This window comes from Geotrypetes seraphini, chromosome 11 (genome assembly GCF_902459505.1).
Source record: "Geotrypetes seraphini chromosome 11, aGeoSer1.1, whole genome shotgun sequence".
In the NCBI taxonomy this organism is placed as follows: domain Eukaryota; kingdom Metazoa; phylum Chordata; class Amphibia; order Gymnophiona; family Dermophiidae; genus Geotrypetes; species Geotrypetes seraphini.
The window spans coordinates 28040345-28068046 of NC_047094.1; the positions used below are offsets into that span (position 1 = coordinate 28040345).

Sequence of the window (27702 nt, forward strand, 5' to 3'; positions counted from 1 at the left end):
ACACTTTTCCCTGTCTGTCCCGATGGGCTCACAATCTATCTAATGTATCTGGGGCAATAGGGGGATTAAGTGACTTGCCCAGGCTCACAAGGAGCAGCAGTGGGTTTGAACCCACAACCCCATGGTGCTAAGCAGGGTTGTGGAGTCGGAGTTGAGGAGTCAGAGGAAATTTCGGGTACCTGGAGCCGGAGTCGGAGTCAGAAGTACAAAAAACTGAGGAGTTGGAACATTTATCTACCGACTCCATTTTTGAACTTGGCATACCAATCACGAGCGATTCTTTCAGCTATAGCACCCACTATATACACAGCACAAATGTTGCGAGCAGCTTCTGCGGCCTTAGAACCTTGATTAAAAGCAAAAAGAAGGTGGTGTCGAAAATGCTCAATTCTCTCAACTTGACATTCCATTTTAACGATCTGAAAATTAACCAGTGCTGTGGAGTCAGAGTCGAGGAGTCAGAGTCGGAGGAAATTTCAGGTACCTGGTGTCGGAGTCTGAAGTTCAAAAAACTGAGGAGTCTTGAGTCGGAACATTTATCTACCGACTCCACAGCCCTGGTGCTGAGACTGTAGCGTTAATCACTGCACCACTCTAGAAATCAACATGTAGCAAAAGTGAGCTAATACAGGACAATCAAGTCATTATGACATCACTGATGAGGTTGGTTCTTAGGCATTGGTGGAATGAGGCATTATGATGTCACAATACTAACTGTGGTTATCAGAGGCTGAAACTTTTCACACTATGTATTTATTCAATTTTCTGTACTGTTCTCCCAGGGGAGCTCAGAATGGTTTACATGAATTTATTTAGGTACTGAAGCCTTTTTCCCTGTCTGTCCCTGTGGGCTCACAATCTATCTAATGTATCTTGGGCAATGGGGGGATTAAGTGACTTACCCAGGCTCAAAAGGAGCAGCAGTGGGTTTGAACCCACAACCCCAGGGTGCGCCACACACTCCCCATTTAACTGGGCGATGCCACTGGAATAACCCCTCTAACTGTAGCAGTGCTATCCTTTAGTAACAAAGTAGTCTGTGGGCAGTCAGGGTGGACCTGGTACGTATGCACCCAGATTATGGGTGCCACTGGTGGTGATCAGGGCCCGTAGCTGCATACCTAACTAGGCAAATGGCACAGTTTTTGGGTGAGTTTTTTTTTTTTTTTTTTGTGCAATCCTGTCTTGGCCCTTGGTAAGGTTTGAAGGTACTGGCGCTGAACGTTGGCTGGCATGCATGTGATTTCCAGGTCTGCTAAAGAGCCAGATGTCAGTGCCAGGGCTTAGATAATAACCCAGCACTGAATATCCAGGTCTAATTTAGCTTGCAGCTGTCGGTGGCTTTAAAACTGCTGACCACTGTGCGCTGGATATTGCATGGTAAACAACTGGCCTTCAGCTCGCAGAAGAACAGCGTGAGTCTCCATTATTCCACTTTGATCCCATGACTCTTCTTGTTTGCTTGGCTTTCCAAAGTAATCAACCCCAAGGCAATTTTCTATTGCACACACACAAAAAAAACAACCTGTGACTCAGTAACTTTTTTTTTTTTATTTTCTTTTATAATGTTGGCTTACAGACGGGCAACAAACGTTGGATTGAGTGCTCTGCTGATGATAACTACTTAGCCATGCAGCACCATCTCCATGACAACAGATGGCCATAGAATAGCTCCATCACACGATGGCGACATGGGAGGAATTACAAAATTAGGGAAATGGCTTTGAACTAGAGAAGCACCCAGCAAAAAATGTACCATCTTTAGACCTGTTCAAAGCAGCCTCTTGGAAATGAACATAGGCAATTAATTTTAAAAGAATGGGATGGCTGATTAGGAGAATAGCAGCGGTGCGGCATTTGTGGAAGAGACTGCCAAAGTGAGACCATAACTTTCTGCACGATCAGCAATTTGCAGTTGAGTTCCTGGGTCTGTGGTTTCTTTTAATTCTGCCTTCATGCCTTGATTTTTTTTATTATTTCCAGGACATATTGATATATGAGTTCTTAATTTTGCTCCTAAACTGGTTGATTTTCAGGCTCTTAACAAAGAATATTCAGGCATATCTATAATATATTTGTTCTAAGAACCAGGTTAAACTGGCAGAATCCTATTACACCGAGTAGGTCAGTATTTTCAAAGGAGAAGGATAGATAATGGGGTTTCCCAGGGGTCTAGAGATGGAACTAACTAGTGATGTAATTAATCCCCCCTTTTATGAAGCCGCGTTAGGCTTTTTTTTTTATTGTCGGAGCTAATACCACTGCGGCCCGCGATTTAAAAAAAAAAAAAAAGCCTAACGCAGCTTCATAAAAGGAGGCCTAAATTTGTTAATTTACAGCTATTTATAGTTGTTTAAATCACAAGAGGATCGTGAAATATTGCAAGAGGACTTTACATGACTGGTTCGGACTCTTTTTTTGCTTGGAAAAGACTGAGCATGTAACACAAGGATGCCAAAGTCCCTCCTTGAGGGCCGCAATCCAGTCAGGTTTTTAGGATTTCCCCAATGAATATGCATGAGATATATTTGCATGCACTGGTTTCATTGTATGCTAATAGATCTCATGCATATTCATTGGGGAAATCCTGAAAACCCGACTGCATTTTGCGGCCCTCGAGAAGGGACTTTGACACCCCTGATGTAACAGAATATTACATGAAGCTATTCTGGTTGAAGTTAGAAGACCGTATATACTTTAGACTGCTTGTGAGGGTTTATTTGTGTATGCATGGTCTGGCTCCTGCAACTTTAGTTGGTATTATTCAGGCTTATGTCCTGTTATCCAAGCTACGTTCTGTTCATCGTGGTGACTTGTGCCACCCGTAAGGGAACTGAGACTGAATAACTTGTATGTAAGCATGTTTTCCTGCAGAGGCCCCCAGGAATGCAATCGACTACCTTTTTTAACAGAAAATATGGGCATTAAGGCATTTCTGATGGTGTAAGTGCTGGTCACTTAGTTTGTGTTTATACAAGATTTTATGTATTTTTTTTATTGTGCATGTTTAAATTGTGAGCCGCCTCGGAGAAAGGCTGGTTATAAATAAAATAGTTATAAATAAAACAATCCAAATGGTACATGACATTTGGTTCTCACTTTTCTACACGCATCACTGCTCTTGCTCGTATTAATCTACAGCTGTGCGATACAAGGTTCCACATTAGGAGCCGCCACCCAGGAAAAGGATCTAGGTGTCATCATCATCGATGATATGTTGAAACCGTTTGCTTAGTGTGCAGCAGTGGATAAATAAGCAAATAGAATCCTAGGAATTATTAGGAATGGAATAGAGAATAAATGTGACCGTGCCTAAAATATTGTGTGAAATTGTTCACTGCCTCTCAAAGATATAATGGAGTTAGAAAAGAGAGACAGAAGGGCAATGAAAACAATAGGAAAATTGTTCCATCCCTTTTATGAGGAAAGTGGACTGTGAGGGAATCTGTGGGACCGTTGAATGATCAAGGGGCGCTCAGGGAGGATAAGGCCATAGCGGAAAGACTGAATGAATTCTTTGCTTCGGTCTTTATGGAAGAAGATGTAAGAGATCTACCTGAACCGGAAATGGTTTTCAAGGGTGATGATGCGAAGGAACTGAAAGAAATCTCGGTGAATCTGGAAGATGTACTCAGCCAAACTGACAAGTTAAAAAGTGATAAATCGTCAGGACCAGATGATATATATCCCAGGGTACTAAAAGAACCCGAACATGAAATTGCTGATCTGCTGTTAGTGATCTGTAACCTGTCGCTAAAATCGTCTGTAGTACCTGAAGATTGAAGGGTGGCCAATGTTACGCCGAATTTTAAAAAGGGTTCCAGGGGAGGTCCGGAAAATTACAGACTGGTAACCCTCACTTCGGTATCGGGCAAAATGGTAGAGACGATTATAAAAAATAAAATTGTGGAACACATAGACAAGCTCTTCAGCTTGGAAAAGAGACGGCAGAGGGGAGATATGATTGAAGTCTACAAAGTCCTGAGTGGAGTAGAATGGGTACAAATGGATAGATTTTTCACTCCGTCAAAAATTACAAAGACTAGGGGTCACTAAATGAAGTTACAGAGAAATACTTTTAAAACCAATTGGAGAAAATTTTTTTTCACTCAGAGAATAGTTAAGCTCTGGAATGTGTTGCCAGAGGATATGGTAAGAGCGGATAGTGGAGCTGGTTTTAAGAAAGGTTTGGATAAGTTTTTGTAGGAAAAGTCCATAGTCTGTTATTGAGAAAGACATGGGGGAAGTCACTGCTTGCCCTGGTTCAGTAGCATGGAATATTGCTACACCTTGGGTTTTGGCCAGGTACTAGAGACCTGGATTGGCCACCATGAGAACGGACTACTGGGCTTGATGGACTATTGGTCTATTGATGGACTATTAAAGCTATTCTTATGTTCTTATTCTTCAGCTTGGAGAAGAAACAGCTGAGGTGGGGAGATATGATAGTGGTCTATAAAATCTGGAGTTGAGCGGAACAGGTAGACGTGAATCACTTGTTTACGCTTTCCAAAAATATTAGGCCTAGGGGGCACACAATGAAGCAACTAAGAAGTAAATTTAAAACAAATTCATAATATATTTCTTCACTCTGTTTCTAATTAAACCTCTGAAATTTGTTGTCAGAGAACATGGTAAAAGTAGTTAACTTAGGGTTTTAAAAAGGTTCCTTAAAGGAAACTCTATACACCATTATTAAAATGGGAAAAATCCACTGCTTATTTCTAGGATAAACCACATAAAATCTGATTTACATTTTGGGATCTTGCCTGGTACGTGAGACTTGGCTTGACCACTGTTGGAAACAGGATAACTAGGCTTGATGGACTTTCGGTCTGTCCAAGTATGATGATGTTTAGGTTCTCATGAAATATTTTATATCTGTTTCCTCCTCATCTTTTGGTCTTTGAATTATTTGGGATCAGGGCCGGTATCTGGAGCCAAGGCCAGCGCAAGGATGTCTAGTGCTTTACGCAGACTGGTATCCATGGTGTCCCCACTGATTAACCTTTTAGCTCCTTGTTCCCCCTGTGTCTCATCAATTGTGATCACCCCAGTATTTCCCTTCCTGGAGTAATCTGGGTAAATGGACTATTTGCCAACGGCCTGCTCTCCCTGCAGGTGAGAGCATACATTGAGGTTGTGTCAGGACCTATTATGGTGCTTTGACTGTAGCTGCTCTTTTATGGTTCCCCCCTCTCCCCCAAGAAGCTGCTGTTGCTCTTGGCAACTGACCAGTCTTGTCTGATGGTTGGGGAGACCCTGCCAGGAGTCTTTGTTCAGTTAACCTGGGATTATTTTCTCCTGTTTATATCATGTTCTACATCAGTGGTTCCCAACCCTGTCCTGGAGGAACACCAGGCCAATTGGGTTTTCAGGCTAGCCCTAATGAATATGCATGAAGCAAATTTGCATGCCTATCACTTCCATCATATGCAAATCTCTCTCATGCATATTCATTAGGGCTAGCCTGAAAACCCAATTGGCCTGGTGTTCCTCCAGGACAGGGTTGGGAATCACTGTTCTACATCACACTGGCTATAGATGTAACAGCTCTTGGTGAGGATCGTGCAGTCCTTCTACAGTCCTGCAATCATGGGCCCTAAATTCGAGAAGTAGGTGTTACTGTTGGGCAACAACCAAGACTCTCTTCCTTCTGGATACTTGGAATACAGTGACCTAGAGCAGGGGTAAGCAATTCCGGTCCTCGAGAGCCGGAGCCAGGTCAGGTTTTCAGGATATCCAGAATGAATATGTATGAGATGGATTTGCATGCACTGCCTCCTTGAGATGCAAATCTATCTGATGCATATTTATTGTGGATATCCTGAAAACATGACCTGACTCCGGCTTTCAAGGACCGGAATTGCCTTCCCCTGACCTAGAGCATACTTGTCCAACCTGTCCTCTGTGTGCTTTTTTTCTGGCCCTCTGAAGCTTGGTAATTCCTGTAGTGCTTATAACAAGATTCATAGGAGCCAACTTTTGATAATGACGAATTCAGAACTCACAACAAATTTCCCCTAACTCAGCAAAGAAAATCAAGATATATCTGGTAGCGAATGACCAGCCTGTGAGCGAGGCATGTATTCTGGAAAAATCAGAAACTAAGGTCCTGCCACTCTCTCCCCCCCCCCCCAGTTTATCAGCATCACTCTCCCCCCCCCCCAATCCATTCAAGCCATTTACAGCACTTTTTAATTTTTTTTTCTCCTTTTTCCCAGACTTGAAGAGCTGAGTCATGCTGGGGAGGCAAGGAGCCCATTATTTCTTCTCCAGCTGAAGCCATGTAAGGGGAAAGAGACTAAGTAAAGCCTAGGGGGGGGGGGTAACATGATTAAACAATCATGATTAAACAACTCCAAACAGTCCAAAACACAGCCCTGAGACTCATCTACCCACTGAGGAAACATGACCACATTACCGAGACGTTCCTCCACTCACACTGGCTACCAATTCAAGCAAGAATACAATTCAAGTTCTACTGTCCTCTATTTAAAACCATGAATGGCAACAGCCCAACATACCTAAACAACCGCCTCAACCAGACAGGAGAACCCACGCTCCATTCACGTACCCCCCCAATCAGAGAAGTCAAATGGAAAAAAAAACTGTACAGTGGCCTCCTGGCCACACAAGCAGCGAGATTAGACCACCAACTCTCTACTTTGCTGATAACGACCCCAGACTACAGAACATTTAGAAAATAAATAAAAACCATACTAATTTTAAAACACCCTGATACCCAACAATCGAAACCAACCTAAAGCCTCTCTACTCTCTAAAACAACCTAACGCCACAAGAACCACCTCATCTCTACGAACCAATCTATCAATTCTATAATTCCTTTGGAAATGGCCATGTAGATCCTTTATGTAATCCGTCTTGAACCGCAAGGTAACGGCCAAATAGAAATCACTAATGTAATGTAATGTAATCTGGATGAAGGCTGTGGGTAGATGAGAGACAGATCGAGGTTGACTGGGAGCGGATGACGCACTGTTGTATTTTGCCGCTATTTGAAAGGCATATGGCAAAATACAATGGTGCGTGTTTTGGCCCTCCAAATATACAAAAATATAAACTCTAGCCTTTGTTAATAAAAAGTTGGACAAGCCTGATCTAGAGTGTGTTTATTAGGTAGTGAAATAGAGAGAAATGTACCTATTCTGTGTTGTAATCTTTGAGCATTTCCTCTTTGCAAACAGAAGACTCTTTGTTCGAGAAATAGATTTTTTTGCTTTTCCCTGTGTTAAGGATTGTCGGTATTTTTCAGTAGACTTATGGCTTACCAGGCTGCTCTTTGGGATAAGAGCTTTGGTAAGTTGATTTCCAGTTCCTGTTTTAACTTTAGGAAATTATTAAAAACCTATCTTTTTAAGAAAAACTTTTAGCAACTGAATTGTTAAATAGTTTTTCTAAAAAAAAAGAGAAAGGTTTTTAAGTTTTGAGTTGTCATATTCCTGCATATATGACGTTGTCTTTATTTGCGAACTGCACGTTTTTGTTTTTTTTTTGGGGGGGGAGTTCTTCTTGGAAATTAAGAAAACCCCTCTAGTTCTGGAAGATGGTCATAACTTGGAATGATAAAGGCTTGAATCTGTTCTGCTATGATTTATTGGCTTTTAATTTTGTTTTGGAAGAAGAGGTTTATTATAAGATGGGTAGATTGAATAGATGAACAATTGTGGTGGTTTTATTTATTCATTTATTTTTTCTATATTATACCATAAGCGATTTGGAGACATAAATCAAATTCATATCTTTACTCTGTTTTTTTGTTTACTCTTGTTCAGTCTTGCCCTGGCATGAAATGGGCACTTTGGTATTGCATTCCACCCCGCCCCAATAAGAATAGTTTGCTATCCCACTATCAGTTGGAGTAGCCCAGGGCTCTGTCCTAGGACTTTTTTTTTCTCTCCATCTAAACTTATTTCCTTAGTGCTCTGATCTCCTCCCGTGGTTTTCAATATTGCCTCTATGCTAATGACTCCCGGATCTACCTCTCTACACCAGAAATCTCTACAGGGATCTAGGCCCGAGTCTCAGCCTGCCTGTATGTCATGCCACCACTTAAAACTGAACATGACCAAGGTTTAGTTACTTATCCTTCAACCTAAACCTACCTCTCCTATCCCCACACTCTGTCAGTCGATAACACTCGCATCCTCCCTGTCTCATCAGCTCGCAACCTTGGGGTCATCTTTGACCTCTCTCTTCCTTTCTCTCTCTCTCTTCCTTCCTTCCTTTCTTTCTTTCTTTCTTTCTTTCTTTCTCTCTCTCTCTCTTTCTTTCTTTCTCTCTCTCTCTTTTTTTTTCTCTTTCTCTTTTTTTCTCTCTCTTTTTTTTTTCTCTTTCGCTCTCTCTTTTTTTTTTTCTCTTTCGCTCTCTCTCTTTGACACGCAGCTCCTGATTGGTAAGGCCCGACTTTAGTACAGGATGAGGCGGTCGGAGCATACAGCGAGTGATTTCCTTCACTCGCCTGCGCTCTGGCTGCCCGGTCATTTGCGGTCAGAAAATACCACGAATGACCGAGACCGTCAACCGTGAACTTGCAAGGGAGCACTGTACAGTAAAGTCTTGACTGACCGACCCATTGTCAGATAAGTGAAAAGTTGGATACAATGTTAATGTCTTTAAAAAATGCACTGAAAACATACTTTTGTGTATAAAGAACAGGTAAAGAGCAGGGACCCAGGTCCAAAACCTGCACATACTGGAAAAAGTGCAGTCTCGGCCTGATAAAACATGGCTGCCTTTCAGCGTGTGAAGCCGGAAAAAAACAGGAAGAGAGCCCACTCTTAATGGCAGTGCGATGTCGTCACCAAGGGGGGTCTCTCGGATTAGCGAGAGTGTACTGTAGATCAAATTCCAGCCCCTTTCCCCTTCCCCTTACTGTGCTAAATAAATCACTCATGTTGCTGGCAGTAAGGACCCCGGCATCTGCTTCTTTTCGACTGAATTCTTCTCGGAGGAGGAGGGAGTGGGGCGGAGGGTTACAAATCTCTTTTGTGCAATTGTTTTGTAAAGGTCATAAAAATAAAAGCAACCAGTGTCCTGCACACATCAACAATTTTTTTCCATCTTGGCTCGTTTCATTCACAAGGCTTTTCTATTTTCCTATGAAGGACACCCGACAAGAGTGGTTCGAAATCTCCTGTTATCTCTATCATGGGATGTTTTGAAGCTTTTGTACCCAGCATGCAAATCCAAATCTTTTATCCAAATACATTTTTTGATTTGGAGATTACTAGTTCCTCATAGTTTATTTACAAGTGGCAGATGCTTATCTTGGGTGCCCCAGACCTGAGTTAATAATTCTCTTCCCTCCTTTCAATAGTGCCCATGAAATCCTCAACCTATTTCCTTACACATCCAGGGTGGGTGGGTGGGGGGAGGGAGGGAAATGTATTTTGAAGATTTAAATTACTTAATTTATAATATTGTAATCACATCATATGTCTTATTGTATTAATAATTGGGAGGAGAATGGGAGAAAATGATTGTTTTATGTATTACTTGTGTAGTATTTTATGTTCAATTAATTGTATGCACTGTCAAAGTTTGAAAATCAATAAAGATTAAAAAAAAAAAAAAATCCTCAACCTATGTTCCTTACTAATGTAATCTGGGCTTAAATTTCTGAGGGAACGCAGTTCTGCCACCAGGAGCTTCTTGAGCCAAAATTGCACCCTTTGCAATCATGTTTTTTTGTGTGTGTGTACTCCCATCTCCCTTGTGTCTGTACCATCTCTTCCAAGATTCAAGAACAGCAGGGGTGTTGTGTCCAGCCCCTCCTTTCCATGTAGCCAGCAGGAAAGAGGGAAGGGGAAAGCCTGGAGCAGAAAAGTTATTCTAGTACTTGGAACTTAGGACTGCAACCCTTTCAGGAATTTCCCAGTGAATATATGAGATCTATTTTCAGGCACTGCCCTCCTTTTTGTATGCAATAGATCTCATGCATATTCCGGTTTATTAAAATTTGATTAATCGCTTTATCATGAATTCTAAGTGATATACAATCGGGGGCGGGAAATTTCATGGCGACGCCAGAAAATATTTCTTCACTGAAAGGGTGGTTGATCGCTGGAATAATCTTCCACTACAGGTAATTAAGGCCAGCAGCGTGCCAGATTTTAAGAAAAGATGGGATTGGCATGTGGGTTCTCTTCATAGAGGAAGTTAGGGGGTGGGTCATTAGTGTGGGCAGACTAGATGGGCCGTGGCCCTTTTCTGCCGTCATTTTCTATGTTTCTACATGTAGTCATTAAAAACAGGCATGATGACAAAGACAACAACAAGACATACTGGGACATTGGGAAAAGTGTGAACTACAATGTTTTGAGGAAAGAAACATAAAAAGGATCAGACAGGAGGAGGGGGGAGAAAATTTAAGATATTTAGGGGTCAAAGCTGGAAACAGGAGGAAACAGAGTTTGGAGGCTAGATGAATTGAAGACTCGAAACGCATTTTTGAAAAGAAAACTTTGATGGGCTCCTTTGAACTTATTGAGACTTTTTTTTTCTCCCTTAAGTGGGCCGGCTGTTACTGGATGTTCTTCCCTTAAGTAGGGCTGTTAACTGAAAATATAGTCATTAACATATTCATTGGAAATCCTGAAAACCTGACTAAGGTTGTCCAATCCAATCCTTAGTCTTATATACCCGGTCATTCCCACTAGGGACTCGATCCGGTTCACAAAGTTAATTAGAAAGACAAAGGAAAGCTATGATTGGCCAGAAATTAATCTGTTACAGTCCCTTATTTATCTATTAAAAATTTCTGGAAAAGATAAGTCTTCAAAGTTTTTCTAAAAAATGTCAAGGTCGGAAGAAGTCTAATTTCTGAAGGAAGATCATTCCAGATTTTTTCCAAGGCAAATGCCATAGACTAAGAGAGCCTACCCAAGGTTTTAATACCCCTAATGGAAGGGAATATTAATTTAAATTTATGTATTCCTCTAGAGCAGGGGTAGGCGATTCCGGTCCTCAAGAGCCGGAGCCAGGTCAGGTTTTCAGGATATCCACAATAAATACGCATGAGATAGATTTGCATCTCAAGGAGGCAGTGCATGCAAATCCATCTCATACATATTCATGGTGGAGATCCTGAAAACCTGACCTGGCTTCAGCTCTCGACCAAAATTGCCTACCCCTGCTCTAGAGGAATGGGTTTGTTGGGAATTGAAAGAGTAAGCTCTTATTTTGCTCTGCCCTTGCCCCTGCTTAACCCTCTCTCCCTCTTACAGTTCCTAAGTTCCACAGATTATGTCCTGAACCTAATAATCGGAATGATTTTTGGATTTTATTTTGAGAGTTTCATTGGGTCTTCTTTCAGATTTTTTTTCCCCTTCATATGGCAGGGAAAACTTGTAAATAAGGCCTGTGTCTTCCTTTAATAAGTGTCTGTTACTAGATTCCAGAGCTGTAGAGTCGGTAGATAAATGTTCCGACTCTGACTCCTCAGTTTTTTGTACTTCAGACTCCGACTCCAGGTACCCGAAATTCCCTCCGACTCCGACTCCTCGACTCTGACTCCACAGCATTGGTTAATTTTCAGATCGTTAAAATGGAATGTCAAGTTGAGAGAAATGAGCATTTTCGACACCACCTTCTTTTTGCTTTTAATCAAGGTTCTAAGGCCGCAGAAGCTGCTCGCAACATTTGTGCTGTGTATATAGTGGGTGCTATAGCTGAAAGAATCGCTCGTAAATAAGGCCTGTTTCTTCCTTTAATAAGTGTCCGTTACTAGATTCCAGGGCTGTGGAGTCGGTAGATAAATGTTCCGGCTCCGACTCCTCAGTTTTTTGTACTTCTGACTCCGACTCCAGGTACCCGAAATTTCCTCCGACTCAGACTCCTTGACTCAGACTCCACAGCCCTGATAGATTCTATCTGGTATTTTAAGTTTCATTAGATTTTGTTTTACAAAGGTCTCTGTCTTCCTTGCACCATCCAGTAAATCTAGATTTAGCTTTTATTTTGAATGAAATTGGAACATTTTGTTTCTCTGGTGCTTGAATGGTCAGCAAGGGGCTTTATTATTTTAAAGCTTTTACCTCTAAAAACTGAGACTTCCCTAGGCGATGCTGTTGACTTTACAATCATGGAATCGTTTGGAGCTCCGTATTCACGTCTGGGTCAAATTTAACTACAGAACTCGGCGTAGCTATTTTTCATGTGCTCAGAAAATTGAACTGTGGCATTGGGAAAAGCTCGGTTTCGACCTTTCACCAGCAAGACTTAAATGCTTTAGTGGTTGGTAGAGTCGTAGCCAGTAAAAGAGGGTATGGGGCCACTGGGACCATGGTCCAATCAGTATTTTGTATAGCATAACCTGAGCAACTAGAGAGCTGTGGGAGGAGACAGATGTATTTGGCTCTTCCAACCAATGAGGTATTGACTCTGGGTAGAGCCCTTGTTAGTGGGAGGGGATAAAGTGTGTATGCACACCACACCCTTTCCACTCATATTTCCAGTCCTTATACTCCCGTCCAAACCTGGATGATAGGAGAAGGTGGTCATTTTTCAGCCCCCATTTACGCCCTGAGCAGCTGTCCCTCTCACCCACTTCTAATTATGGCCCTGGTGGTTGGAGGGGTCTAGGTACTGTCACATCTTCTGCAAGGGTCCCCCATTTGTGCCCCACTTCCTCTCTATGAGTAACATGTGGTCTCTGATGTGCCACCAGGAATATCGACTAGAGTGGAAAGCAAGTACATAGTTCCCCGCATCCATGTGGCAAAGATGGGACTGACTAGATTCTCAAAACTATGCGTTAAAAACCTAGAATGCACCGGGAAAGGGACTAAGGCTTTGATTGGCCCCATCGGAGGCACAAGGGGGCGTCGGGGGTGCTTGGTGGCAGGAGGGAGTGGGCATCTCTCCTGCTGCCAGGGGGGTTGCTTGACTTCAGTAGTAGGAGGGCATCTCTCCCGCTGCTAGTGGGGTGTCGAGGGGCATTGCTTGGCTGCGGGAGAGAGTGGGCATCTCTTCTGCTGCTGGGGGGAGGGGGGTGTCGGAGCATTACTTTGCGGTGGGAGTTCCTATGTGTGTCGGGAGTAGTGCAGAGCATTCAGCATGCCAGCCTGTGCTAAAAACTGCTTTTGCGGTTTTGTAAAGAGGGGGGGGGGTAATTGGCAGAATCCCTTTAATAGGTTCAATAATTGAAAATAAAAGTTAATTGAGCAATAGGCACCTACCCAAATCTATAAAAGGTAGGCACCTATCACATGGCGCTTAGCGGCACCCAACGCCTAAATGGGCGGAGCTTGACGTAGGTGCTGTGAAACACAATTCTCCAAAAACTTAGGTGCCTAAGTTTTTACATAGGCGCTGTTAAGCGAATCTGTAAACAATGCGTAAGCGTGGTTGACATGGCTGACACCATTTTTCTAGGCGCTGTTTACAGAATCTGTGCCTTTGTGTCGTAGAATTAGGACATTAGGAGAGTCATTTAAAAACAAAACGCAAGTTTTTTGCTGTGAAATTTGTATTTTGAATGTTCCATATATATATATATTTTTTCCCCAGTTTGTACCATTTTATTGTAAAAGTATCAGCATCACCATCTATATCTCTGTTTCCCCAAAAGTCCGGCTTGCAAGTTTAGAGAGTCCGGATTCTTAGGTGGTCCGGATTTCGATTTCTGGCATCCAGATTTTTGTACTGTATAATCAAAGCTGTGGATAATTATATTTGTTTTCAGAACTAATTTTTTACTTGTCTTAAATAACAATCCTGCTTTTGTTCCTTCAGGCAAAAGCAAAAAAGTGGATAATTTGAAACTCCTAAGGGATGCGAAGACTCTGTCCTTTGTGGTATGGCCATAACCAAAAAAAAAGTCAACCTAATTGTAGCCCTCTATGGAGACTGCCCCAACTTTGTTGGTTGGGCTGAGAACTTTCCAGCAGCCTCTCGTAGCTCAGCACTACATCTTAGTGAATCATATGGTAATTGTTTCTGTGTTGCTGCAGCTGGGAATGTTGTACATTCACAACCACAACAATGCATAGATCATGGGCCCTAAGTTAGACCCATTATCTTTGTTGGCTGGCCCTTTAAATGTAGAACTAGTAATGTGTACTGGTTTCTTTCCCTCAGTACTACTGGGATCCTCTGGCAAAAAGGTGGTGGGAAGGATCAATGTCCTGGCAGCTTTTGGGCCCCCTAGTGGTGGCTTTAAGGACGTACAGATAGTGCTCACTTATTTAGAAGCCTGGCCCTTTTCTAGTCTAGTCTAATCTTCGGTTTATATACCGGGTCATCTCGTGATAGAGCTCGACTCGGTTCACAAATAATTAAGATCAGATAACATATAAAATGTGAACATGAGAAAAGGTGTTAAAATGCTATTAGTTCGTTGATTCAGAAAGTAAGTCATTAAGATATTGTGTAAACAATAAGGTTTTTAGAGCTTTACGAAATTGGTGTAGATGACCTATCAATCTAATAAAGTCAGGGAGTCTATTCCAAGTAATATGGCATAAGTACTAATAGACCACCACTAGGGGTTCCGAAGCTTCTATTTTAGAGAAGTGGAACACTGGGGAAAGAGCACCAGGGGATCATTGCTGCCACTTGGTGCCTATCCAGATGACCCTACCTAGCGGGAGTGGGTTTTTAGGGGAGTGGGGGTCGTAAATTTGGGGGGGGGGGTTCCCAATCAGCCCCTTTTAAGTTGCTATCTAAGAACATTGGGCCTAGTGCTTCTGGGAAGGAAAGTCAACCATTGCTTTAAAGACAACCTTGGTTCTTGAGGGTTTTCAGGATTTCCGTAATGAATTAACATGAGGTCTATTTGCATACAAAGGAGGAAGTGTATGAAAATAGACCTCATGTATATTCATTGGAAAAATCCTGAAACTCCCAACTGGGTTGCAGGCTGTGTTCCCTCTAAGCTGAGCACATGAACGATTGCTCAAATTCTAGGAGCATCATTCGTAGACTTCACATGGTTGTTCACAAAAATATTTGCAAATCTGGAAAAGTGTTGGATTTTAGAACTTGTTACTCACATGAGAACACATTTTGCCCACACCTGGCCAATCCTTAGAGGAAGCATTGGTTGTGGCTTTCGAGTACCAAGGTCGGCCACCCCTGTCTTAAGAGCGGGTGATAAATTTCCAGTAGTAACAGAGCTTAGGAAGTTTAAAGCAAGCTACAAGTATTTGAATGCTTTGCAGCTCATTATTTAACATACTTTGCAACCAGTGGGGTGGCAGGGGGCAGACTGCTGTGGGCACCATCTTGGTGGGGGTGCTGGCACCTCTCTGCCCCCCCCCCCACACCATGCTTGCACCCTCTCTTCACCAGCGCGAGCATGTACTCTAGCCTGCTTCTTGCACCAGCCTGGCTCCCTCTGAAATCACTTCAGGTCGCAGGGCCAGGAAGTGACATCAGAGAGAAAGCCAAAGCCAGCGTAAGCATCAGGCTGGAGAAGCTGCTCGCGCTGGTGAAGATTTAAAGAGCATCGGTGTTTGAAAGAAGCCGGGGGGGGGGGGCGGGGGGCACAGAAGCGTGCAAAAAATAATCCTAGCTAAAGCTGCACTATTAACAAATAAGTTATTTGTTTAATGAACAGTTTAATGAACAAAGGCCTCCAGAGGGTCTTGAGGTTTTAAATTGAGATGAAAAATTCCAAGTCAAAGTTGTATTGATAACATCCTTTTCTCTCGTGGATTTATTGTCATTATACGCAGGATACTGTTTAGGCATAGCATGATTGTACACAAGCTAATCTGTGAGCATAAAGCTGTGAGAAAGTGTGCTCGGACGTATCAGTACTGAAATTTTGGTTCATAGACAACTCGGCGAAAGACAAAGGCGAGCACCGACAACTGAGCGCAAGACGGAGGCACGTGCCGAAGAAAATTACAGTTTCTAGGGGCTCCGATGGGGGGTTTTGTTGGGGAGCCCCCCCAGTTTACTTAATAGAGATCGCGCCGGCGTTGTGGGGTTTTTTTTACTGTAAACTTAACTTTTCCCCTAAAAACACAGGGAAAAAGTGAAGTTTTGAGTAAAATGAGGGGGGTTACAACCCCCCACGCCCCCCACAACGCGGCGTGATCTCTATTAAGTAAAGTGGGGGGGTTCCCCCCCCCCCCGTTGGAGCTGTAAAAACAGTAATTGTCTGCGCGCACCTTTGTCCCGGCGCGCTTTTGACTTGACACCAAAATTTTGCAAGCGTGATTTTGCCAATAGCAACGGAGGCTTTCCTGAAGAGCAAGGCCGAGAATGACACGGGGGACACATTTTTCCCCATCCCCGCGGGAACTCATTTTCCCATCCCGGCAAGTTCTTTCTTGTCCCTCCCCATTCCTGCAAGCTCTGTTCTCATCTGCCTCAAACACTTTAAAATCATAAGCATCTGAGGCGTGCGCAGTTAAGGCAGAGCTTACAGGAAGGGATCAGGGAAGGTGATAAAAACTTGCGGGGACGGGGAAAAATTTGTCCCCGTGTCATTCTCTAAAGCGAGGCATGTGGGTGATGGTTGCATTATGAGACTTCACTTGCGAAGCTGAAGAATGGACTGGTGTGTGGTAGAGGCAGCGCAGAAGATTCAAGGTTAGAACAGATTCACAAACTGATCCATCTGACAGAAACAGGATTTTCTTGTTGATATGCGTTGCATTTCTAGCTGAATAGTAATCCCAGTTAAACCAAAAAGCTTCTGCCTTGATGGTTTTCTTTTAACGTAAAATTGACCCAGGCATTAGAATACAATGTGTGTCTGAAATAGTTCCTGTAATGCAATTAACCATTTTTCATGTTTCTGCTTGCCTCACTCAGAAAAATGAAAACTCATCCAGCGGTTGCCTTTCTCCTGCTCTTCGTGATCGGCTATGGCTCCTCTGAGAACGCCAGTATGTCCAGAGGGTGCGGACTGGATATCTTTCCGCAGTACATCTATCTGTGTGATCTGGATGCCATCTGGGGAATTGTCTTGGAGGCTGTATCTGGAGCAGGGGTGTTGACAACCTTATTGTTGATGGTGATTTTGCTGGTGCGGCTTCCATTCATTAAAGACAAAGAGAAGAAGAGCCCGCTCGGCATTCAGTTCCTCTTTCTCTTTGGAACTTTGGGACTCTTTGGCCTGGCCTTCGCATTTATCATACAGGAAGATGAGACCATTTGTTCGGCGAGAAGATTTGTGTGGGGTGTCCTCTTTGCTTTGTGCTTTTCGTGCTTGCTGGCTCAGGCCTGGAGGCTGCATAGACTCGTCCGGCATGGGAAAAGCCCTTCTGGTTGGCATTTGTCTGGAATGGCAATCTGTCTTATGCTGGTTCAAGTCATCATTGCTACAGAGTGGTTAATACTGACAGTTGTCAGGGACAAGAAATTAGCCTGCAATTACGAGCCCATGGATTTTGCCATGGTTTTGATTTATGTAATGTTCTTAATGGTGGCCACGTTGACTTGGTCTGTGTTTACGCTTTGTGGAAAGTTTAAGAAATGGAAGAAAAATGGAGTGTGCCTTCTTATCGCAGCTTTTCTCTCCATTCTAATCTGGGTGGCGTGGTTGACCATGTACCTCTACGGGAACAACGAACTGGAGAAGAGAGCCAAGTGGGCTGATCCCACGTTGGCCATTGCTTTGGTCTCCAATGGGTGGGTCTTGCTCATCTTCCACGCAATCGTAGAAGTTCACTGCACCGTTTTTCCATCCCAGCCAGACAACGCACCCAACTATTTTGATACCTCGCAACCCCGAATGCGCGAGACCCCTTTTGAGGAAGATCTACAACTTCCGCGAAGCTACATGGAAAATAAAGCTTTTTCCATGGATGAACATAATGCAGGTAAAACGGGAAATACAAAGCACTTTTTTTGTCTTCTTTAGGGAGAATTTTCAAAGCTAGCCATTCGAGTGGGTGGAAGCTTCTCCTCTGATGCAACCGGAAGTTGCGTCAGAGGAGAAGCTTCCGCCCCCATACACGCGACTGCAGGCAGGCAGGCTTCGCCGACTTCAGTAAGTTTCTTTACTAAAGCGCCACGAAGGTTAGGGGGAGGGAGGAAGATAGATTTGGCCGGAAGGAGGGAGGGGGCCGCGCACCTTCCCTCCCTTAACTGCGGGGACAAGACCATTCACCTCTCCACGGGGCAGTGGATGGCCTTGTCCCCGTGCCCACAGTGAGCACTTTTTCCCCCCACCGTTTCGGCGGGTTACCCGCAGCTAGTCTCGGGTAACTTCCACCATGTCATTCTCTAGTTAGAAACAAGGTTCCACATTTCTTGGAAAAGCAAAAACGTTGGATCTAACACAGTGTCTGTCAGCCAATATAAAATTTATTCAAATCAAAACTTAAGCCTAAATGATGCATTAGCTTGACACGGAACTGTGTTTTGGCAGACACCCACCTGCCTGCATCAGGAGTAACAATATTTACAATAAAACAACTCTTATCAAATGCAAAGAAATGAATACGACTGAATGTCAAGTCTATGCATCATTTATGCTCAAGCTTTGATTTGAATAAATCTTATATTGTTGGTTTGATGGAGGGCAATCCTTTTACCTTTGGGGGGGGAGGTGTTTTCTCCACATTTCTTGGAAAAAAAGAATTAATGTCCACAGGTTAAAATGTATTTAGAAAAACTGGGCCCCAATCAAAAATATTAACTTTTTTCAGTGCTTATTGTTTCTTTAGGCTGTCGTCGTGATACTGGGGATGTTTTTTTGTTGTGGTGTATTTTTCTTCTCTCTTGGCCTCCTGCTCTCTCATCCTTCTTTGCCTGGGTCCATCAGCTGACGGCAGCAGCAACTCTGGTCTCGGACCTGTCAGTATTTCTAGTTCTCAGGAACAGAAAAAATATCAATTTTACGTGCCCAGGCAACTTGGCATGTGGGACTTTCTACTCCAGTAGATGTAGCCTAGAGTTCAAGCTGCTGTTGAAATGACCTTTATTGTGGCTATTCATCCTGTAATTCATGATCTCATATTTGACTTTCCTGTTTCTCTTCAGTACTTTTGGAACTTTAAATATGCATTGAATATGAAGACCTTTTGGAATAAGACCCACTCCCTTTTTTTGTTTTGTTTTGTTTTAAATGAATCATTATGGAGCACACTGAAGTTTGTTACTCGTGGTGGTGAACAACTTGAGGAATGGGAGAAGGAGCGAGGGAGGGACGCCTCCCACCCTCACTTATGCCACTGTGTCTCGGTTCTGTTATAGAATGCTAGTGTAACTGGCTAGAATGCACTTAAAATTAAGTGTTTACAACTTAATGCCAGCTACAGAGTTGTATAAGTGAAGTAGAGCGAGACATTAAAAAAAAAAAAAAAAAAGGAAAACTATTCTCCACGGAAGCGGAACAAAAACACTACAAAGTAGAGAAAAGGTCAAAACGAACCAGGGATTTTTTTAACTTGCGAGGGTTTTGACCTTTTCTCCACTTTGCGGTTTTTTGTTTTTTTTTAATAAGTGCAGTAGAGCCTGACTAAATCCAGTAATCTTGATTTCTGCCAAAACTGAATCTGTGACTGAAACGGGCTACTTGGTTTCGGCAGAAAGAAAACGGCCCCTTGGGCCTACGGGCCTATTCCCATCCAGGGTGGGAAGGAGGGGGAGGGGTTTGCATTGGAATTGATTCGAGTATTTATTTTCTTGATTACTAGGTGGGAGGGTGGGGTAAATAATTGCTTATTAATATCTGTAAGTTTATTGTGCTTTCCTTGTAATATTATATGTAAGTGAACTATTTGCATGCATAATTGTAGTTTGAAAATTTAATAAAAATTAAAACAAAAAACAAAACCCTGCCCCTTGGGCCTATTCTCAAAATGGCTGCCAGGACCTCCCTTGGTAGTCTTGTAAGACTGCTACTGGAAACCCTAGAAGCCATTTTCTGGCCAGGCATGCACAGAAGCAAGTGAGAAAGCACCTGTATCCACTGCCCACCCATAAAAAGGTAGACCCAGGAGTTCCATTAGTGGGCCTGTCTTCTGCTGGAGAGGGGGGTGGGGGTGGGGCAGAAGTTTTCATTTTTAGTTGAAATGCTGCAATTTTTGGTCAAAACCCAAATTTTGTTCCAGTTTCAGTGCTGAAACTGAAATTCAATTGGCCTCTATATTGCAGTAGGGTGTGTGTTACTTGAGTAGAAGCCCTGCTTATACCCCATCCTGGTGTATACCCCCTCTGAAATACCCACTTAACTTACTTGGCATGTATTTGTAGAATGGTGGTTAGGCACTATACTAGCTATATGGTCTATGCACATGTGCATAACTAGTACAGTGCTCCCCTGCGAATTCGCGATCCGCAATCCTGGTCATTTGCAGTTTTTTCCGACCGCGAATGACTAGGCAGGAGAGGGCAGCCAAAGGGGCAGGAGAGGGCAGCCGGAGCACCAGCGAGTGAAGGAAATCACTCGCGGTATGCTCCGACCACCTCTTCCTGTACTAAAGTCGGGCCTCAAAGCATCTCCTAATTGGTGAGGCCCAACTTTAGTACAGGAAGAGGTGGTCGGAGCATACCGTGAGTGATTTCCTTCACTCGCCGGCGCTCCAGCTGCCCTTTCCTGCACCTCCGGCTGCCCTCTCCTGTCTCCCCTGCTAAAAACCGTAGTCACGGTTTTTTCAACATTCGCGGGGGTTCCTGGAACGGAACCCATGCAAATATTGGGGGAGTACTGTATTCTAAACTTTTATGTGCATAAGCCCATATGTGAGCACCTGGGTTATAGGATGGCCCTTCGTTTAAGTGCAGAGCCTGAGTACCCACTGCTGTTTCATACAGTTGCCCCCTGAAACTTACTGTGAATGCACACATGTGGTAAAGTATCTGTAAGCACACTTACCACTCCTTCCACAGGAGACATAAACACTAACCCCCAGATTTTGTATAGGTCACTCAAAGTTATGCACAGAAACATGGGTGTGAATCATGAGTCCCTGTGCAGACTAACTAGTTAGGCATTAACCATCAGTAATTGGTGTTCAACAGGCACAACCTGTAAGCAGTCAGCCAGCGCCGGCATCTCGGGGTACACAGTTTGCGATACACTGCACTAGCGAATACTTATGATGGTGTGCAGAAGTCCTGTGAGCCTTCTGATTTATTGATAAGCAGTTGAGCTTTTGCCTTGGCTGGCTAGCTCTCATAGCTTAAGACCACACACTGAGGATACACTTAAAATAAATTATTATAGACATATAATTTATAATTGCATTCCCTTTGGGTTTATGCTTCTCATGAGATAATGAGGAGCTTTTTTTTTGGTTTTTGTATATTCTTTGTTTCTTACTTGGGTTTTTGATGTAACGCACCTAAAATTCATAGCGTACAACTCGAAAGGGGGCGTGGCCAGCTAAGGGGCATCTCCAGGACTAGGCGCAATGGATTGGATGTTGTTTGCACACCTTTCCTCTCTTGGGTGGCAGCATTTATACCAGGTTTTGGAAGGGGTAAGTTAGGCCTGAGATCTGCACTAAGCTAGGATTCTGTAGGTCCATGTAGGCCGGGTACCCTTTGCACAGTACTATGTAGCATGGATCTTCCCGGCACTTTGTCATTATGCACAATTAATATTGCTTAATCTTTATTGGTTGGTATTTATGAACCTAAAGCAGTTTTTAAAACCTTGTACTAAGCAGTATATTTAAAGAGCTCAAATCAAAGCGAATACTCTTGCTCACCCTTAGAGGTTTTTATTCCATCCTTTATTCCATTCCGATTACCTGCTGAACCCACTCGGAGTGACACTGCTTTTAGTCCCCCTCCTCCACTTTTATTTATTTTTCTCTTATCTCTGGTGGGGTTTTTTCCTACTTTTCATGTAAGATTTATCTTTTTTTTTCTTTATTTTATTATACAATGCCTTGTTTTCTACACTTTTTTAAAGTTATATTCTATAAAACGGTTCATAGTCGAAAACGCACAGGACAGTCGAGCGCCGGCAATACGGAGCATTAAATTGCGTGCAGGACATCAGCGCGCCAGACTTAAACTTAATTTTAAAGGGAACCCCCGCAGTTAAGTTAGTACTGTTTGCGCTGCCGTTGGGGGGGGGGGAACCCCCATTATAGAGGGAATAGGCATTTTTTTTTTTTTAGGGAAAAACGTCAATTTCCTCTGTAATGTGGAGGGGTTCCCCCTCCTCCCCCACACACCCTCGGAACACTTTAAAATTAAGTTTAATTCTGGCATGTGATTGTCTGCTCCATATTGTCTCGTGCGCTTTTGTCCCATCTCCTATAAAACCTACTATAAACTGTTTAGCCAGTATTTGAGAGACGGTATATCAAAACTTGGTTAAGACCCACAGAGGATAGAAGAAATGTGATGAAGAAAATAACCCTTAAAAACACACAGTGGAAAACCACTCAGTGATGGTAATGCATTTCTACTGCACAGAGCACATGTGCGAGGGAAAGGTTTGAAGTGAATGAAAGCATTCTGTTTCATTTATTTCTAATCTATGCATAATGTTTCTCTCTCTCTTTCTTTCTCTCTTTCTCTCCCCAAAGCTCTGAGAACTGCAGGATTCCGTAACGGTAGCTTGGGAAACAGACCGACTGCCCCCTTTCGAAGTAATGTCTACCAGCCCACTGAAATGGCAGTTGTGCTGAATGGTGGCACTGTAAGTATAAAGATGTGACTTGGCTTTGCCATATGATTGAACAAATATTGGAATTGAAATTGTTTTGCTTCGCAAAATGTCTCTAAATGTTTTATACGTACAAATTAAACACCACACAACTCCCATCAATTCGATGCATAGGCGTGATGTTGAAAATCCAAATTTAATGGTGGAGAAAGCCTCGGGCTTGAAGAGAGCAAAAAAAAAAAAAAAAATCAGTTCAACTTCCAAAACGTCACAGGCTTAAAAAAACCTCCAGAACGCATGTAGGAAAATGTAACGAGGGTAAAACAACCAGGGAAGCACCCCTACTACAGACCCCCCCCCTCCCTACGGGGGTTTTGCGGTTAGCAACCACTTCTTCAGGGCATTGGGGCACAGGTGCTGAAATATACAATTGGCAAACTTAGACTAAGTCTTGAAGATTCAAACAAGCTACTTCGGTTTGTCCCTCTTTCGGCTTCTGCGTTCTCTCATGGGGCCGTTGCGCTATAACCTCCCTTGCCGTGACATCACCACTGATGTAAGGGGGGTGAATTGATGGAGTTGTGCAGTGTTTAAATTATTGTTCTTCCATTCTTTTTTATTTTTGAGTTATATGTATAAATTACACAGCAGTAGTAAAATATCTGAACTTGGACTTAAACGACATTGGGAGGGTCAATATTCATCTCGGTGAGCCCGAAAGCTATGGATTAGACACTAATATCTGTCGTTTTCGATTATTTTTACATGTCACCCCTTTTCCACCCCCACAGTATTTTTCCCCAGATAGTAAGTCATATGTATACCAAGTTTGGTTGAAATCTCTGTTTCATTTTTTTAGCCTTTGATTTTGCTTGGCCAATTGCCTTATGTTTCCTTGGAGGCATTTTACATGTCACCCCCCTTCTCACCCCTGCCCTCCCCCCCCCCCACACACAGTATTTTCCCCCAGATAGTAAGTGATATGTATACCAAATTTGGTTGAAATCAGAGTTTTGCTGGAACACATACACAAATATATCAGTGTGCAAAAACTCCACTTGTTTAAGGCTGAAAGTCAACTCGTACGGAAGAAAAGCCTCGGGTTTTTATCGGCAGAGCTTAAAGCTCAAACCACCTCTACCCACATCATTGGCCAAAAACTTCCGTGACGAGTGACTAAATGCCACTAAAGTTATTCTTTTTTGAGGACTAAGATTCTAGAACAACTCTTAAGGACTGTGTTTAACAACTAAAGGAGTCGTCTATTTTGCCTTGCAAACGTTTCGCAGAACTAAATCGTTTCTTCCTGTATATACACACAGCTCTGTGAAAGTAGGGGAGACATGATTGAAACATTTAAGTATATCACGGGCCGCATCGAGGTGGAAGATGATATCTTCTTTCTTAAAGGTCCCTCGGCCACTGAAAATCAGGGATGGGAAATTTCATGGCGACACCAGGAAGTTCTTCTTCACCGAAAGGGTGGTTGATCATTGGAATGAACTTCCACCTCAGGTGATTGAGGCCAGCAGCGTGCCAGACTTCAAAAGGAAATGGGATACACATGTGGGATCTCTAGGGGGGTAAAATCAAGGGGGGTGGGTCATTAGAGTGGGCAGACTTGATGGGCTATGGCCCTTTTCTGCCGTCATCTTCTATGTTTCTGTTTCTAAAGTAAATATAAGTGTACATCACTTTTTATATTTCTTTCTATTTTCATGCAATTCCCTACCTTCGAGTATAGCAATAGAATTTTTACTCACAGAGTTGTTGTGTTCATGGTCTCACCAGTGTTCTATCGTTGTAACTTCAGTGTTTTCAGCTTTCAAAGGGAGATTAGCCAATCCTGACCCAGTACGTCAGCTTTAGGGCTAGTGATTGGTCTCTCTGCTATTGGATGACAAGTTCAGTCATAGCTGTCCTGGGCATGTTTTCTGGATTGGCAGTGAAATCTGAAATTCCTATGTGTATAGAGCTAAGAGAGATTACTTCTTAATCAAAATAATACCAATCTATGCTTGAATTTAACCCTTAGGGGTTACAGTCTAGTTCATCGATCCAGTGTTGTTCTCTTTGTTGGAGACAAAGTTGTGTGTTACCTCCATACACGCATACACACATACATCTGATTAAATAGATAGATATAGATATTCATCAGGGTCAATTAAAAAAAATATTTTTTTTTAATCAAATTTTTTTTTAATTGGATTTAAAATAAAATGATTTTTTGAGAAAAAAAATCTATCTAAAGCTAGCATTCTCTTTAAGATGCATTATAGTCCCAACAGTTATTGTGTAGTAGATTGGGAAAGATTCTCAGAAGACTGCTTTGTGAGGAGCTAGCTGAATTAAAAATAGACAAAACGATGGGGCTTGACAGGATACATCTGAAGGTATTCGAGGAACTCGGAGAGGTTCTGATGGCTCCATGGTCTCATCTTTTCAATGCTTCCTTAGAGTCTGGTGTGGTCCCGGAGGACTGGAGAAAGGCAGATGTGATATGGTCCCTCTGCAAAAGAGCAGAAGTAAGGAGGAGGCTGGGAATTACAGGCTGGTTAGGCTGACCTTGATAGTAAACTAGCTGATGCCCCGGCGTTGCACGGGTATTTAATTATAGCAATAACACTGTAAATGGATTCAAATAAAGATACTTTATAGTGGTGAATGAAAATATTTTTTTACAGCTTTATAAAAAGCACAATAATCAAATTATAATGTGAAATATTTGACAAAATGAATACAATACAACTAACACAAAACTTGATTATAAACAACATTTATCCCAGGACAAGCAGGCAGGTATTCTCACTAGTGGGTGATGTTCTCAGACAGAGCCCCGGTACGGACGTCTCACAAGCACGTGTTGCTTGTAGAAACTTAAAGTTTCTAGATGCCCGCACCGCGCATGCGCCGGTGCCTTCCTGCCCGGAGATCCGGGCGTGTCTCCTCAGTTCTTTCTTTTCCGCGGAGCTGAGAAGTTCAACTTCATCATGCGCTAGCTGAATTCAGTTAAATTTGCCTTCCTTGTCCGCGTTTTCGCTTTCTTTTAATTACAGTTAACAGTACTTTTCTTTTTCAGTAAAAAAAAAAAAAAAAAAAAGAAGATTATTTCCTCCGGCGGGTCGAACGGGCCGGCCACGTGGCTCAGGCCCACTGGCTTCGACCTCGCGGCGGAGATTTTCCGGCCTATGTCCCGGCCAATCACCGGGTTTAAAAAGTGCAGCAAGTGCCAACGCGCGATTTCACTCACGGACCCTCACTGGCGCTGTTTGCAGTGTTTGGGCCCTGACCACATCCCGAAATCGTGCAGGCCTTGCTCTACCCTTACGGCACGCTCATTCAAGCGGCGTTGCCTATTGTGGGAATCGATGTTCAAGATGGACGCAGCTAAGGATCCCTCAGCCTCCACTTCATCTGATACCTCCCCGGTTCGGGTGAAACCGGTATCGACCCCTCCTGCATCGAGTGTGGTGAAACCGGCATCGTTCATCCCGACACCATCCACGAGCTCGACGTCGGTGCCTACCCCGGTCTCCTCGGTTCAGGTACCTCTTCCTTCCACAGTGCCACCAGTGGTCATCAAAGTGCCGAAAGCTACTAAGCAGAAGCACTCGGCCTCGAAGGAGCGCGATGTCCGTGCAGGAGGACCCCCTTTCGGTGCGGATCCCTCCTTATCGGCTTCGCTACGGTCCGTGCTGGAAGCTCAATTCGTTGAGCTCATGCAGACCATCGGACCCGGGCTCATCGCTGCCATACAGGGTGACCTCCCGGTACCGGTCCAAAGGGGCGGTCCGCCCCCTCCCCCTCCTCCCCGTTCGACCTCGAAAACCGACGAGGACGAACGGGGGAGGGCGGCGATGCCCACGCGGCAAGCCTCGCTTACCGATATGCCGCCATTAGAGCCCATTACGCCTCCGCGCCAACATGGGACCAGACCTCCGATCGATACTCAAAGCCCTGGGCATAGTCAGGAAGAGTTCTTCCGTACTCCTTACCAGACTTGGGTAGCATCGCAAGAACCCGCATCGCAACCCCAGTTGCGATCCACCGCTTCCAGCCCTATCCACCACTTGGGGGCCTCGGGAGACCATGCGATGCACAGACGATCCCGATCCCCGTCCCGCCACCGAGACGGGCACCGATCGAGACACTCATCCTGGCACTCTTCACGCCAGTCGGAGGTGTCACCGCAGAAAAAACTGCAACGGAGGGGATACTCCTCATCAGAGGTGTCCCCTCCGGGGGGCCCGGAGTACGAGGAGACACCGGTGCCCGATTCTCCTTGCCACTCCCCGATGTCCATGGACCTGGAGGCCTCCTCCTCCTCCAGCCCGTCCCACAGACCGACGCTGGCGGATCAATTGTCCTTCTCATCATTCCTCCGACAAATGGCGGATGATCTGGATGTGACCCTTGACACGGGCTCCCGATACTCCAAAGAGTATCTGGACACCATGCATTTACCTAACCCTCCAACGGAGTCGCTTCGGCTCCCCCTGCATAAATTGCTGGACCAGACCTTCATGCAGTGTTTCGAAACACCGTACTCCATACCGGCGATCCCCAGCAAGCTCGATGCTCGATACCGCATCGTGCACCATAAAGGGTTTGAGGGCCCTCAACTCTCCCACCAATCCCTACTGGTCGAGTCCTCTCTTAAACGCTCTCATCCCTCCCAGGTCTACGCCTCTGTACCGCCGGGCCGAGAGGGGAGAACGATGGACAAATTTGGTAGAAAATTCTATCAAAACTCCATGATGGCCTCACGGGTGCTGAACTACAATTTCTTTTTCTCTTCCTATCTGGAGTTCTTCTTGCCGGTGCTCCGCAAGTTCACTCCGTTCATAGACAACCAAGCTCGATTCGAGTTCGAGGAAGTGGTAGCCTCCCTCTCCCAATTACGCCTCCAGCTGATGCAATCCTCCTTCGATGCATTCGAACTATCGGCACGTGCTGCCGCAAGCGCGGTAGCCATGCGTCGCCTGGCATGGCTCCGTACAATCGATATGGATCCCAACCTCCAGGACAGACTCGCCAACGTACCATGTGCTGGAGCTGACCTGTTCGATGAGTCTATCGAAACTGTTACCAAGAAGCTGTCGGATCATGAAAAATCTTTTCAATCCATCCTGCGGCCCAAACCCAAACC

General features: G+C 43.9%; 1 protein-coding gene across 4 annotated transcripts in view; it reads left to right on the forward strand.

Moving 5' to 3' along the window:
• The window catches only part of GPRC5B (G protein-coupled receptor class C group 5 member B), an 89080-nt gene that overhangs the window by 22228 nt on the left and 39150 nt on the right, over window positions 1-27702 (forward strand). For 3 of the 4 annotated variants that reach the window (XM_033962948.1, XM_033962946.1, XM_033962949.1), the window contains exons 2-3: window positions 16793-17802; window positions 22474-22586. In XM_033962948.1, coding sequence (XP_033818839.1) covers window positions 16797-17802; window positions 22474-22586 — 1119 coding nt within the window. In that variant the 5' untranslated portion in view covers window positions 16793-16796. Of the gene's footprint in view, window positions 1-13759; window positions 13954-16792; window positions 17803-22473; window positions 22587-27702 lie in introns of all 4 variants that reach the window. The other variant, XM_033962947.1, reaches the window with a different exon arrangement.